At 25.7% G+C, this 13,326-nt stretch overlaps 1 protein-coding gene across 2 annotated transcripts in view; it reads right to left on the bottom strand.

Moving 5' to 3' along the window:
- Window positions 1–5,671: 5,671 nt before the first annotated feature.
- LOC111630303 (glutamate receptor ionotropic, kainate 2-like) overlaps window positions 5,672–13,326 on the bottom strand; it is a 48,864-nt gene continuing 41,209 nt past the window's right edge. For both annotated transcript variants that reach the window (XM_023374389.1, XM_023374390.1), the window contains 7 exons: window positions 12,160–12,270; window positions 11,876–12,073; window positions 11,397–11,758; window positions 7,121–7,319; window positions 6,822–7,047; window positions 6,469–6,737; window positions 5,672–6,314 (listed from right to left, as the gene is read on the bottom strand). In XM_023374389.1, coding sequence (XP_023230157.1) covers window positions 6,150–6,314; window positions 6,469–6,737; window positions 6,822–7,047; window positions 7,121–7,319; window positions 11,397–11,758; window positions 11,876–12,073; window positions 12,160–12,270 — 1,530 coding nt within the window. In that variant the 3' untranslated portion in view covers window positions 5,672–6,149. The remainder of the gene's footprint in view (window positions 6,315–6,468; window positions 6,738–6,821; window positions 7,048–7,120; window positions 7,320–11,396; window positions 11,759–11,875; window positions 12,074–12,159; window positions 12,271–13,326) is intronic.

Genomic DNA, 13,326 nt, shown 5'->3' with positions numbered 1-13,326 from the left:
TATATATATATATTTATATATTTTCTACCATAAAAAATGATTGAGTAGAACCCGACTGTACACATCCATATTGAATATGATTCTGTTTGGCCAAATCTTCAACATTTTCAATAGGAGCTCCTAATCTTTCTACAGTGAGAAATGCTGCCAAATTTGCTGTATAAGAGGAAACCATGATGAGAGTAAAAAACCACCACATGCCTGCAGCAAGTCTCGTAGATAATGACCTGAAGCAATAAAGAAAGACTATTAAAAAAACAGTAAATTTTTAAAATTAAATTTACTTAAAGCTTTATCTAAAGTTTCTAAATAAATAAAAAAAAACGTTTTAAAACATCATTTCTAAATTTAAATATTTTTTAATATCTGGTTTATGATATTAAACTACATTATACATGATAATTATGTACATATTTCAGGTATATTTTTTAGAGTTTTATGTGTAATTTTGTTATCCTATTCAAATATTTTATTACTTGTAAACTTTGCAAAAATTGCTCAAAATAAAATCGTTTTTTGTTCGGTACACAAATCACAACACTTTGGTTACACAAAATTGCTAAAAATTGCAAAATTTAGTACACAAAATTGCTAAAAATTGCAAAATTCAGTACACAAAATTGTTAAAGTACTTGCAAAAAACACGGTTAAATAACTCTTTAGAGAATGCAATTATAGAGGTTAATGCACGTATCAATTCATTTGCATATTTCCGCATTTTCAATCAACTATTTAGTGTTTGTTTGATGATTTTATACCAATTCTTCATTGAAATGTGGAAAGTAATTTATAGTTATCTAAAAATATATATATGGAAAGAAAAATCTGATTAAAAGTATCTCGAAGAATTTTATTTGTCAGTAATAGTTGTGATGTCTGATACTATAGTAGTCTGAAAGGCCACTTTAGCTGATATCGACAAATTTGATTTGTCTGTTATGCGAGCTATTCTGTCAGAGATTCCGAAGAAGATAAGATTTTCAACAATAGGAACTTTAAGCGGATAAAGAGAATACAAATACAGTTTAATGGCAATAAAAATTGTTTCATTAATAATATAACACAGAAAAATATTTTACTACAATAATTGGAAAATACATTTCAAAAAGATTTTACAAGCAATTTTTTTTTACTTTCCAGGCTCTGTTATACATAACAGATCACTCCACGAGATTTTTACAGTTTTGGACTCAGAGGACCTTGAAACGTTCAGAAATGTAAAAACAGTTCTGTTTTTTTTTCTGTATTTATGGATGTTAGTGTGTGTCTGTTGCACGATTTTGTCCACCCTCTTTGAAACTTAATAACTCTAATAACTCCTGTGCTTTTTGTCGAAAATTTCTGAAAGTTTTCAGGGAGGGTTGTTTATTAAGGGAATTGATGCTATAAAATTATTCAATTTTGGTGATTAAAGGTCGAGGAATGGGGAGAGTCGTGAGTCATATCTCGTGTAGGGTCAGACTATAAAACCCGTCCCTATCCTCAAAATTAATCTTTTTGCCATTTTATAATAATTACAAGTGTAAAAAGATTTTAAAGAAAATAATATCATAATAACAAATGACACCACACCCAGTTTTAAACTTTGCCGGGAAAGTTAAGCAACTCGTTTCTGGAAATATTTTTTTTTAAAGTAGATAAGACGAACGATTAAATATATACTTCTGGAAATTCTCTACAATACATTTACGATATTGATAATATCAAAAGTCTTCGTGGACATCACGAATCACGGATAAATGCTATTTTTTATGATATCACGTATATTTTATTATTACAGACAACTAAAAATAGGAATTCGGAATAGCACAAGTTAAAAATGTAATTCGATACGAAAATTTACGAGCAACATTGTCCATCATAATTCTCGAAAATCTCAGCTCCAGTTTTTTTATTTTTCAGTCGTTAAAAAAAAGAAAAAAAAATTTATGAACAGATGAATGAACAGGCTAGCGAACTGATAGATAAAATAAATATAGGAACTATTCCTACATAATTTTATTGATAAAATTCGTTACTTAGGCATATATCAGGAAGTTATATTCAAATACTTCTATATTATAATTTGGACAAACGAAAATATCAGCTATATTTGTATTAAATATTTATGTAAAGAAATTCTGACTGGTTCGTCGTGTTTTATCTCAATTACTCGTATATCGATTTTTTCCAACTTTTTCGTCATATCTACTGCAATGTAAAGAATTTTAAAATAATATTGATAACTTTTTCAGCTTGGTTCAATACATTTTTTATCGCTTTCAACTTTACTTCTAAATATATATATATATAGGAACCAATAATATTAAACTTTCAACATTTAATTTTTCAAAAAAAAAGAAGAAAAATATTGTATGTATTTAGTTGCAAACTTATAAAATGTTTATATTTTGAGTGAAAGTTTTTAAAAAAAAATTTAAAGTATTTTTAGTTAATATTTTCACGCTTCGCTTAAATGCTAATTACTTTGTAATAATTAACATAATTAAAAAATTTTTTCTACTTTGTACGAATTAATTTTGTATATAAAGAAATTTCGTTATTGTAATTTTTTAATGGATTTTTCAGTTTATGATGGTTCAGAATATTAGCTTATCAACGTTACTCTAGGGAATGTACTCAGTGATAGCGTGTTCGCTTCCAATGCACTCCATGTTATCACCCCCCCCGGAAAAGCTAGGATGCCCTTTTAAAAAAAGATGAACGGTATAGCACGGTAAACCTGAATTCAAAATTTCAGAGACTTTCGTATTATTTCGATAACCTTTCTCACCATCTGGCCACCCTCATTGTAACCTTTGCTGAATCTATCCTGGATTTACAAGAAAGTTTTCTAGTTGCCACACGGAAAAGTTTTTAAAAAAACTTATTGACANAGAAGGAAAAACACTTTTTTATATTAAATTTTGAATTTTTAATGGTGTGATAAAAATACGAGATGTTTATTTCTTAGAAATATAACAGTGAAATTATTATATATTCAGTTGTCTTTATAGACATATTTCAAAATTATTGCATAGAATGCATCAGTTATATTATGCTTCAATATAAGGCACTCCGATTATCAGTATTATTTTTTAAATAATACTCTTCTTCCTTATTTATTATTTTTAAATACGAAAATAAGTTTTGTTTGTTAATATTTTTTTTTACTTGCTAGCTATAGAAGCTCTAAGAATGATATAAAAAAATATATTTTTTTTAAGAAGACGAAAAATAGGTCATGGCCAAACTAACATTTTTAGTCTCAGCCAGTTAAATAAAATTTTAGTGATAAATTTTCACAGAATGACATATATTCTATTTCATATTCTGGAAAGATATGCGCCAATTGTTCTTATCTTAAAGATCTGAATGACAAATCAATACTGTAAATTGAGATTGATATACATATCTACAATACTATGTGATATCATAAGCATTCCCACTAAATTTTATTATAAGTATGTAACATTTAATAACATAACAGGAATATTAAGATATAAAAAAATGAATGTTGTGAAAGAATTCAAGTCAACAGAAGAAATTTTATTAGCTTATTTTTATGATTAAGTTTATTATAATTTTACGACTTCGAGAAATTACAATTATCCATTCAATTTTTGATCTTTTAATATATTAAAGCAGTCGTAGCAGCTGTAATGAATGCTGGAAGTCAGATTAAAAAAAATAATAATAATAATTTTGCTCTTTTAGTTATGGACGTAATTATAATTAAGGTTGATGAGATTGAGTTGTTGAATAGTAGATTTATTGATATAATATCTTATGAACCAAAAGACTGGGTAGAGATACAGGAAACTGCCATTAAAATAATTAATTAGCATGTTTTTATCTAAAGGCTAATAGATGTTTTAATATTTTTTTAAATATTACAAACCTTTCACTAGAATTCAAATTAATATAATGATCGTTATTAATTGTTAGAGATGAAATTTATTTTACTAGCTTGTGTATTATAATATAAATAAAAACACATTTCGAATATGGACACAAGAATTCGCACAGACTGCGATTTCCTGTCTACAAGAAAACCCTCCTTATGTTTGTAGATTATTCATGTCTATAATTTAAACAAGATTATGTTGCTAACTAATTTAAGAATTCATTGAATATGTTCTCCCTCTAACATTCTAGAAAGATAAAAGTTAAATAAAAGCCTGAGGATCCGAAAACTTTTGACCATTGGATACAGGTCATTTTCTGTTTCTCGCTTATGCTAGATGAATCATTGTGGATCCTATTTGCTTATGATAAATTAAATTGATGTCAACTGTATAATATGTAACTGTAATAAACTATATAATCGATGAAACACGTTATAAATTTAAAATATTTTGAGACTTCATGAAAAACTGCTTTTTCTGAATACTTTATCATTATTAATTTGTTTACTGTACATATATTTTACAGAGATATTCCAAATGTTAGATGTATGAAAACATTTTAGTTCTTTTCTAAGCCAATTATTCGGTTTTAAATTAATTTCATATTTTAGTTTATTAATAAGATTAATAACATGGTTAGACTGTTATAAACTGAAAACATTTAATGTCTGTTTTTAAATTGAGAGATTACAGAAATTATTTTATTAAACACACTTAATTAAGCATATTTTGTAAAATGTTTTTCATTTTCCTAACCAACCAACAAAATAGCAAAAATCTTTATCATCTTTCATTAAAGATTTTGCAACTGTAAAAGCTATAAAAATACTCTACAAACTTTATTTTATATATAAATGTTATCATTATTTATTATTATCCACAACAACATATTAAGAATATCTTTATTACAGGTATTAAAGATACAAATCATAGTCATTTTGTGGTCTCTCTTATACTCAAGAGGAACATTTTTTATTGTCTTTAACTCGCAGTTTGATTATACTATTTATTAACTCTATATAGATATAAATTATTTTTAAAAAATAAGATATTAATAAGTTAAAAAAAAATAATAAAAGCAATATTGGAAAAATTATTAGTGAAATAAATTATATTAAATAGTTAAAATTTAATTTACTCGACAGAATTACAAACAAATATAGAAATTATAACTTTAATTTAAAATTACTAAATTATATTAATTTAATATTTTCCATTTGTTATTGATGTTAAACACATTACTTATTAATTAAAACTACGGAAAACTTTAATACTATATAAACAAATTTGATTTGATGTGCTTGAGATATATTTACAGTCGATTTGTTTCAGCTCGTCCAATTTTCATTATATTATATATTAAATAAATTAATATATTTTAATAATTTAGATAAATCAGACTTTTATACATTAAGATTTTATATAGTTTAATCATAAATTATTTTTAAATTAGTCCATTTTTATTTATGAATTAAACTTAAAAATCCTTTAAAATATGACAACAATTTTTAAACATTATTAATTATTAAAACTATTTTTAAGTAGATAAAAATGTTAAATAAATTAAATATTTTAAAATATTTTCANAAAATTTTTTAGAAAAATTCTTTTCAAAATTTAAAAAGTTTTTAAGGATTTTATAAAATATAATTAAATAATAAAATTTTAAAATCATTGAAATTTAATAATGCTAATGTATGATCAAAATAAATTAAATATAGATTAATGACTTTACAATTAACTTTAATAAATAATAAAGTTTAAAAACTTGGAATGGTTTTTTTTTTAAATTATAAAAAAATCGTGTGCAGATTATATACATTATAAATTCAAAATATTTACAGTTTTATTTACATTTTACGACTCATACTGTTATTTACAACATTTTATCAAGACTTTTATCATGATTCTTCTATACACATTTGTATATGAATCTGTATTAAAATTTACCGGTTTTTATGGAAAATTACAATGTTTAGTGAGTTAAACTTTATTAATATTCAGAGGATAGTTTTAATTTTGAATGCATTCTGATAGACTAATGGTGGGATTTTTTGGTGTTTGTTTTTTTTTTCTTTTCTTTTTGGAAGACTGATCCTGAATGGGAATTTCAAATAATTTCTGCATAACTTTGATGCTCTATTTTTTGTTTGTTTTTTTTTAAATATCTGACTAGATATCGGACATATCCTCTTGAGAATAATGATAATAGCTGACACTTTCGTTTTTTAAAGGTTCTAATACAACTTCTCCCTTTTCTTGTCAAGAAAATGTATCTTTCGAAGGTGACATTGAATAACGATTAAGAGGCATGAATCTGAGATCATTATCGACATGTTGTTCATCGTCGTCTTTTGGAGCCGGTTTGGAAGTTTTGCACATCATAGCCAGTTTTAATTCCCGACATAATTCTACACATAATGGTTCCTATAAAAAATAAAAAAGTATGCAAAAATTTATAATTGTTTTAACGATTTACTTTATCTATTATGTTAAATTTACGCATTAAAGATTATAGAAAAAAATTCTTTTATTTTAAATTAATTTATAACGATTATTATTTTATTAATGATAAATTTACCCTGTGATCTTTTGGCATTTTACGAGATTTCCAATAAAATTCCCCAATCACCATAATGCATGCCAAAGCCATTCCAAACGTCAATACTATAAATACACCTCCGACATTAGCCAAACCTAATTCACTAGCAGAAACCGAAGTAGATGTCTCTTCTTTAGCACATTTTCCTCCCCCTTTTGTTCGCCACCATTTATCTTTAAGAACTCTCAAACCACCTTTTTCTTGCAATTTTAAAATTGCGCTAGATATCACGGTTCTATAGGGAGAACCTGAAGACAAAATAATATATAATTGACATAGTATTCTACTATAATTTCATTAAGAGTTGTAAAATTAATGAAAGGTAAAGTTACCTGTCGGGAAAGCTACCCCATATCCTTTGGAATCTAAATTAGCACCTATCTTAGTTAATTCGCAGTTTCTTTCTACTCTGTACTCAATAGAAGTTGATTCCATTAAAAAGGCATAATTTCCTTTCAGAACTCTTTCCACGCCTTTGTCATTATCTTCAGTGAATACACTGGGTCGAGCTGACTCCATAACACTCCACATTCTTTTGTAAGTAGAATAGTTAGAATGCTGTAAACAGAAAACTGTAAGTAGTAATATATTTATTTTAAAATATATATATATATATTTATATATTTTCTACCATAAAAAATGATTGAGTAGAACCCGACTGTACACATCCATATTGAATATGATTCTGTTTGGCCAAATCTTCAACATTTTCAATAGGAGCTCCTAATCTTTCTACAGTGAGAAATGCTGCCAAATTTGCTGTATAAGAGGAAACCATGATGAGAGTAAAAAACCACCACATGCCTGCAGCAAGTCTCGTAGATAATGACCTGAAGCAATAAAGAAAGACTATTAAAAAAACAGTAAATTTTTAAAATTAAATTTACTTAAAGCTTTATCTAAAGTTTCTAAATAAATAAAAAAAAACGTTTTAAAACATCATTTCTAAATTTAAATATTTTTTAATATCTGGTTTATGATATTAAACTACATTATACATGATAATTATGTACGTATTTCAGGTATATTTTTTAGAGTTTTATGTGTAATTTTGTTATCCTATTCAAATATTTTATTACTTGTAAACTTTGCAAAAATTGCTCAAAATAAAATCGTTTTTTGTTCGGTACACAAATCACAACACTTTGGTTACACAAAATTGCTAAAAATTGCAAAATTTAGTACACAAAATTGCTAAAAATTGCAAAATTCAGTACACAAAATTGTTAAAGTACTTGCAAAAAACACGGTTAAATAACTCTTTAGAGAATGCAATTATAGAGGTTAATGCACGTATCAATTCATTTGCATATTTCCGCATTTTCAATCAACTATTTAGTGTTTGTTTGATGATTTTATACCAATTCTTCATTGAAATGTGAAAAGTAATTTATAGTTATCTAAAAAATATATATGGAAAGAAAAATCTGATTAAAAGTATCTCGAAGAATTTTATTTGTCAGTAATACTTGTGATGTCTGATACTATAGTAGTCTGAAAGGCCACTTTAGCTGATATCGACAAATTTGATTTGTCTGTTATGCGAGCTATTCTGTCAGAGATTCCGAAGAAGATAAGATTTTCAACAATAGGAACTTTAAGCGGATAAAGAGAATACAAATACAGTTTAATGGCAATAAAAATTGTTTCATTAATAATATAACACAGAAAAATATTTTACTACAATAATTGGAAAATACATTTCAAAAAGATTTTACAAGCAATTTTTTTTTTACTTTCCAGGCTCTGTTATACATAACAGAGGGAAAGTATATCGATGGGTCAAAAAATCACTCCACGAGATTTTTACAGTTTTAGACTCAGAGGACCTTGAAACGTTCAGAAATGTAAAAACAGTTCTGTTTTTTTTTCTGTATTTATGGATGTTAGTGTGTGTCTGTTGCACGATTTTGTCCACCCTCTTTGAAACTTAATAACTCTAATAACTCCTGTGCTTTTTGTCGAAAATTTCTGAAAGTTTTCAGGGAGGGTTGTTTATTAAGGGAATTGATGCTATAAAATTATTCAATTTTGGTGATTAAAGGTCGAGGAATGGGGAGAGTCGTGAGTCATATCTCGTGTAGGGTCAGACTATAAAACCCGTCCCTATCCTCAAAATTAATCTTTTTGCCATTTTATAATAATTACAAGTGTAAAAAGATTTTAAAGAAAATAATATCATAATAACAAATGACACCACACCCAGTTTTAAACTTTGCCGGGAAAGTTAAGCAACTCGTTTCTGGAAATATTTTTTTTTAAAGTAGATAAGACGAACGATTAAATACATACTTCTGGAAATTCTCTACAATACATTTACGATATTGATAATATCAAAAGTCTTCGTGGACATCACGAATCACGGATAAATGCTATTTTTTATGATATCACGTATATTTTATTATTACAGACAACTAAAAATAGGAATTCGGAATAGCACAAGTTAAAAATGTAATTCGATACGAAAATTTACGAGCAACATTGTCCATCATAATTCTCGAAAATCTCAGCTCCAGTTTTTTATTTTTCAGTCGTTAAAAAAAAGAAAAAAAAATTTATGAACAGATGAATGAACAGGCTAGCGAACTGATAGATAAAATAAATATAGGAACTATTCCTACATAATTTTATTGATAAAATTCGTTACTTAGGCATATATCAGGAAGTTATATTCAAATACTTCTATATTATAATTTGGACAAACGAAAATATCAGCTATATTTGTATTAAATATTTATGTAAAGAAATTCTGACTGGTTCGTCGTGTTTTATCTCAATTACTCGTATATCGATTTTTTCCAACTTTTTCGTCATATCTACTGCAATGTAAAGAATTTTAAAATAATATTGATAACTTTTTCAGCTTGGTTCAATACATTTTTTATCGCTTTCAACTTTACTTCTAAATATATATATATATAGGAACCAATAATATTAAACTTTCAACATTTAATTTTTCAAAAAAAAAGAAGAAAAATATTGTATGTATTTAGTTGCAAACTTATAAAATGTTTATATTTTGAGTGAAAGTTTTTAAAAAAAAATTTAAAGTATTTTTAGTTAATATTTTCACGCTTCGCTTAAATGCTAATTACTTTGTAATAATTAACATAATTAAAAAATTTTTTCTACTTTGTACGAATTAATTTTGTATATAAAGAAATTTCTTTATTGTAATTTTTTAATGGATTTTTCAGTTTATGATGGTTCAGAATATTAGTTTATCAACGTTACTCTAGGGAATGTACTCAGTGATAGCGTGTTCGCTTCCAATGCACTCCATGTTATCACCCCCCCCGGAAAAGCTAGGATGCCCTTTTAAAAAAAGATGAACGGTATAGCACGGTAAACCTGAATTCAAAATTTCAGAGACTTTCGTATTATTTCGATAACCTTTCTCACCATCTGGCCACCCTCATTGTAACCTTTGCTGAATCTATCCTGGATTTACAAGAAAGTTTTCTAGTTGCCACACGGAAAAGTTTTTAAAAAAACTTATTAACATTAATTATTTTATTTTAATACGTAAAATATTTTAATAAATTCGATTTTAGCAGATAGATTAGAATAGTTTCGAGTCATAATGAAATAATTTATTTGAAATTTATAAATATAACAATTTAAAAGTGCATAATTTATTGTTATTTTTTAAAAATAACAATGTTAATTTATGATTATTTAATAAATAAGAATGAAAAGATGTTTCTTATTAAACTTTAATAATATTTTATTACAGTAGACCACTCTATAACACTGTAGATAATTCCGTGTTATATGAATTTCATGTTGTACGAGTCACTTAGATTTTACAAATACGTGAGCCGTTCACAGCCCGGCACACGTATTTGTAAAATCTAAGTGACTCGTACAACATGGAATTCATATAACACGGAATTATCTACAGTGTTATAGGGGGGTCTACTGTATTTACTGTATAAAATATGTTTTACAAATTAAACTTTCTAAAATAATAGGAAAACAATGTAAAATATTTTTTTCACGGATTCAAAAAAAACTGAAGATGTGAGGATTTGAGTATATAAAAATAAAAGTAAAAAACAGTGAGTTTATACTTACTATAAACAAAAATTTACATGCAAACAGGACCGTTTTTTTATAAACATTTTTTTTTCAAATCCACACATGAAATTTTTATATAAAGCTTGGACTCAGGTGCCATCTCTTACATTTCTGTTGAATTTTATCTCAAAACCTTAAACCTTGTGTGTGTACAAAGTTTCAGTTAAAAGGGTAAAAAAAATAGAATTTTAGCTAAAAGAAAGGAATTATTCATACGACACATCTAAGAGAACCAACCATTTTATTTTTATTCTAGTTTTATTACTTTTTAAAGAGATAAAACGATCATAAAAAATAACGAATTAAATCAAATTTTTATTATAATATTTGAAATGCTTTATTTATCAAATATTTGGAATTTATTAGACATATATTTATATATAGTGTTTTTTTAAATTGTAAAAAAACACTATAGAATATTAGCTTATCAACGTTACTCTAGGGAATGTACTCAGTGATAGCGTGAGAGATATAAACCAAAATACATGAAAACAACATAAATAACTACAGTATAGAATAGACATGTATGAAACACAATAATATAGAACATGACAATGTAAATTAATCATTATCATCCCTTTAATACTTTTTTATACGTAAAAAATCAATTTTAGTATTCTAAGCATTTTTAAGATTAATCTTAAAATATTTTCTACATTACTTTTAAATATACCGCAATCGCTTCAACTACTAAACTATTTTCACATTTTTACTGTAATATCATATGTTGCTTTTCATGAAGAAAATTTAATGTGCAATCTTGTCACTATAAACTAACAATTTATTACCTTTCCTGTAATTAATAGTTTCCATAAAATTATATTTACCTCGGAGTAATATCGCATCCTTGTTGCATTAAACAACCAACAGTAAACCATAACGTGTTCAAAAGATTAAATTGGTTCTCTAAATTCTCCGGATTCTGATCACACGGATGAGGATTAACCCATTCGTATGGGCTAAATCTAGCAAGAATAAATAAGAATAGACTGACTCCAAGAAATGCTGTTACCATATATAACCATACTTCTACAGAAAGAGGAGACAGAAAGGAGAAAAGCTTCGGAATTTTTTTGGTTGGTTTCTTAAACAAAATTCCAATCCCCAGATTCATAAAAGGCATTGTAAAATCGACTACTTCTTCTCTTTCGTATGTAATTGTAATATCTCCAATTGCCAAATCAGCTTTCTGAAATTATAAAAATTTATAGTACTTAAGTTATATTTGATGATGTATTCGAATATATAAAGTAATGTAAACAACAACTAGCAAAAGAAAGTTTATGTTGTCTCAGTTTACTCATACCGCATCCATAAGTTCTCTGATCATTCCATTCCATTCTCCCAGATGATCTCTTTTTCCGTAACTTTTATCAGCTACTTCTCTGATAACATAATTGAAACCCAAATACTTGGCAATTTCATCCAATAAATCGACACAGAATCCTTCATATCTTACTTTCTTCGTTACTTTATCTTTAATCTTAATTATATACGGGGGATTCTAAAAAATTAAAAAGTGTATATATATATATTTAGAATTAAAATATAAGGTTTTATTCTTTACAGAAAATAATTTATAGTACTCACAGGCTTGCTTGTCACACTTAAAGTTTTATTTCGTAGAGAATGAATAATATCAAACGTTCTAGTGAAATTTTCTGAGTATATAAATCCCGATGCTTTTGTCCAACTTCCTGTCTATAAATAATATTTATTTTAAAATACATATAAAATTATAATCTTATAATAAAATCACTTTTGAAAGTTGAATAAATTAGATTTTTATTTAATTGTAAAGAAAATTTGTTAGCAATTCGATTTTTTTCTTGCAATTTCGTCTCGAAAAATACTCGTATTTGTGCACGTTTTTGTAGTAAGTGGATTTCGTATATCAAATAAATTCATAATTAAATTAAACAATTAAATAAAGTTAAATCAAAATTTGATAAGTTCGTTTTAATTAGAAAATAAATTTTTTATTAATTTTAATTAATAATTTACGTGCCATTTATGTTAATATTTAATTATTATTCTGATAATTGATTTAGTAATGAAAGAATTTTATATTCTTTAAAAGATACTATAGAAAATAATTGTAGAATCAGCAGCACAAATAATATATTTTATTTACAATTAATCCTTTCCTTATCGAAAGAAAAAAAACAGCATTTCGGTAAATAATTTATAGCTAAACTGAGATTTAGACAAGATTCTAAGTCGATTTAAGTGTCAAAATTTTATTTTATCCGATTACTTAAATATTATTGGTCCTAAATTAAAAATAAAAACTGACATAAACCATGACTTAGATATTTTTTTTTTAATCTGTAACTTGCAATAATTCACTACTGATTGATTTAAACGAAACATTAAAAGACAGATAAATTTATATATAGAGATAAATTTAACTGATACCGTACATTAGATTAGGAAATCTTACTTTAAAATTTATTTCTTAAAATAAATAAATATTAAATTTCTAACATTAAAATAAGAAAATTAATTTTTTTTTTCAATTTGAATAATGTATAACATAGTTTTAAAATAGCAAATGAAAATGTTGAGCAGTATCATTTTACTTACATAAGTAATTGTTTATTAAAGTAAAACTATTTTTATTCAAATTAATTAAGAGTTAATTCAAAAAATAAAACAATAAAAAAAAAAGTCGCTCCTATTTTCATTACAGTCTTATATGCATTACATTCGACATCCTTTATTATTTCTTTGCCGGAAGCAATTCTTACTGATTAC

This window comes from Centruroides sculpturatus, unplaced genomic scaffold, assembly GCF_000671375.1.
Source record: "Centruroides sculpturatus isolate CEXI.00-Female unplaced genomic scaffold, Cexi_2.0 scaffold463, whole genome shotgun sequence".
Lineage (NCBI taxonomy): Eukaryota > Metazoa > Arthropoda > Arachnida > Scorpiones > Buthidae > Centruroides > Centruroides sculpturatus.
The sequence above is the reverse complement of the archived record's forward strand: the minus strand, read 5'-3'. Positions and strand labels throughout refer to the sequence as shown.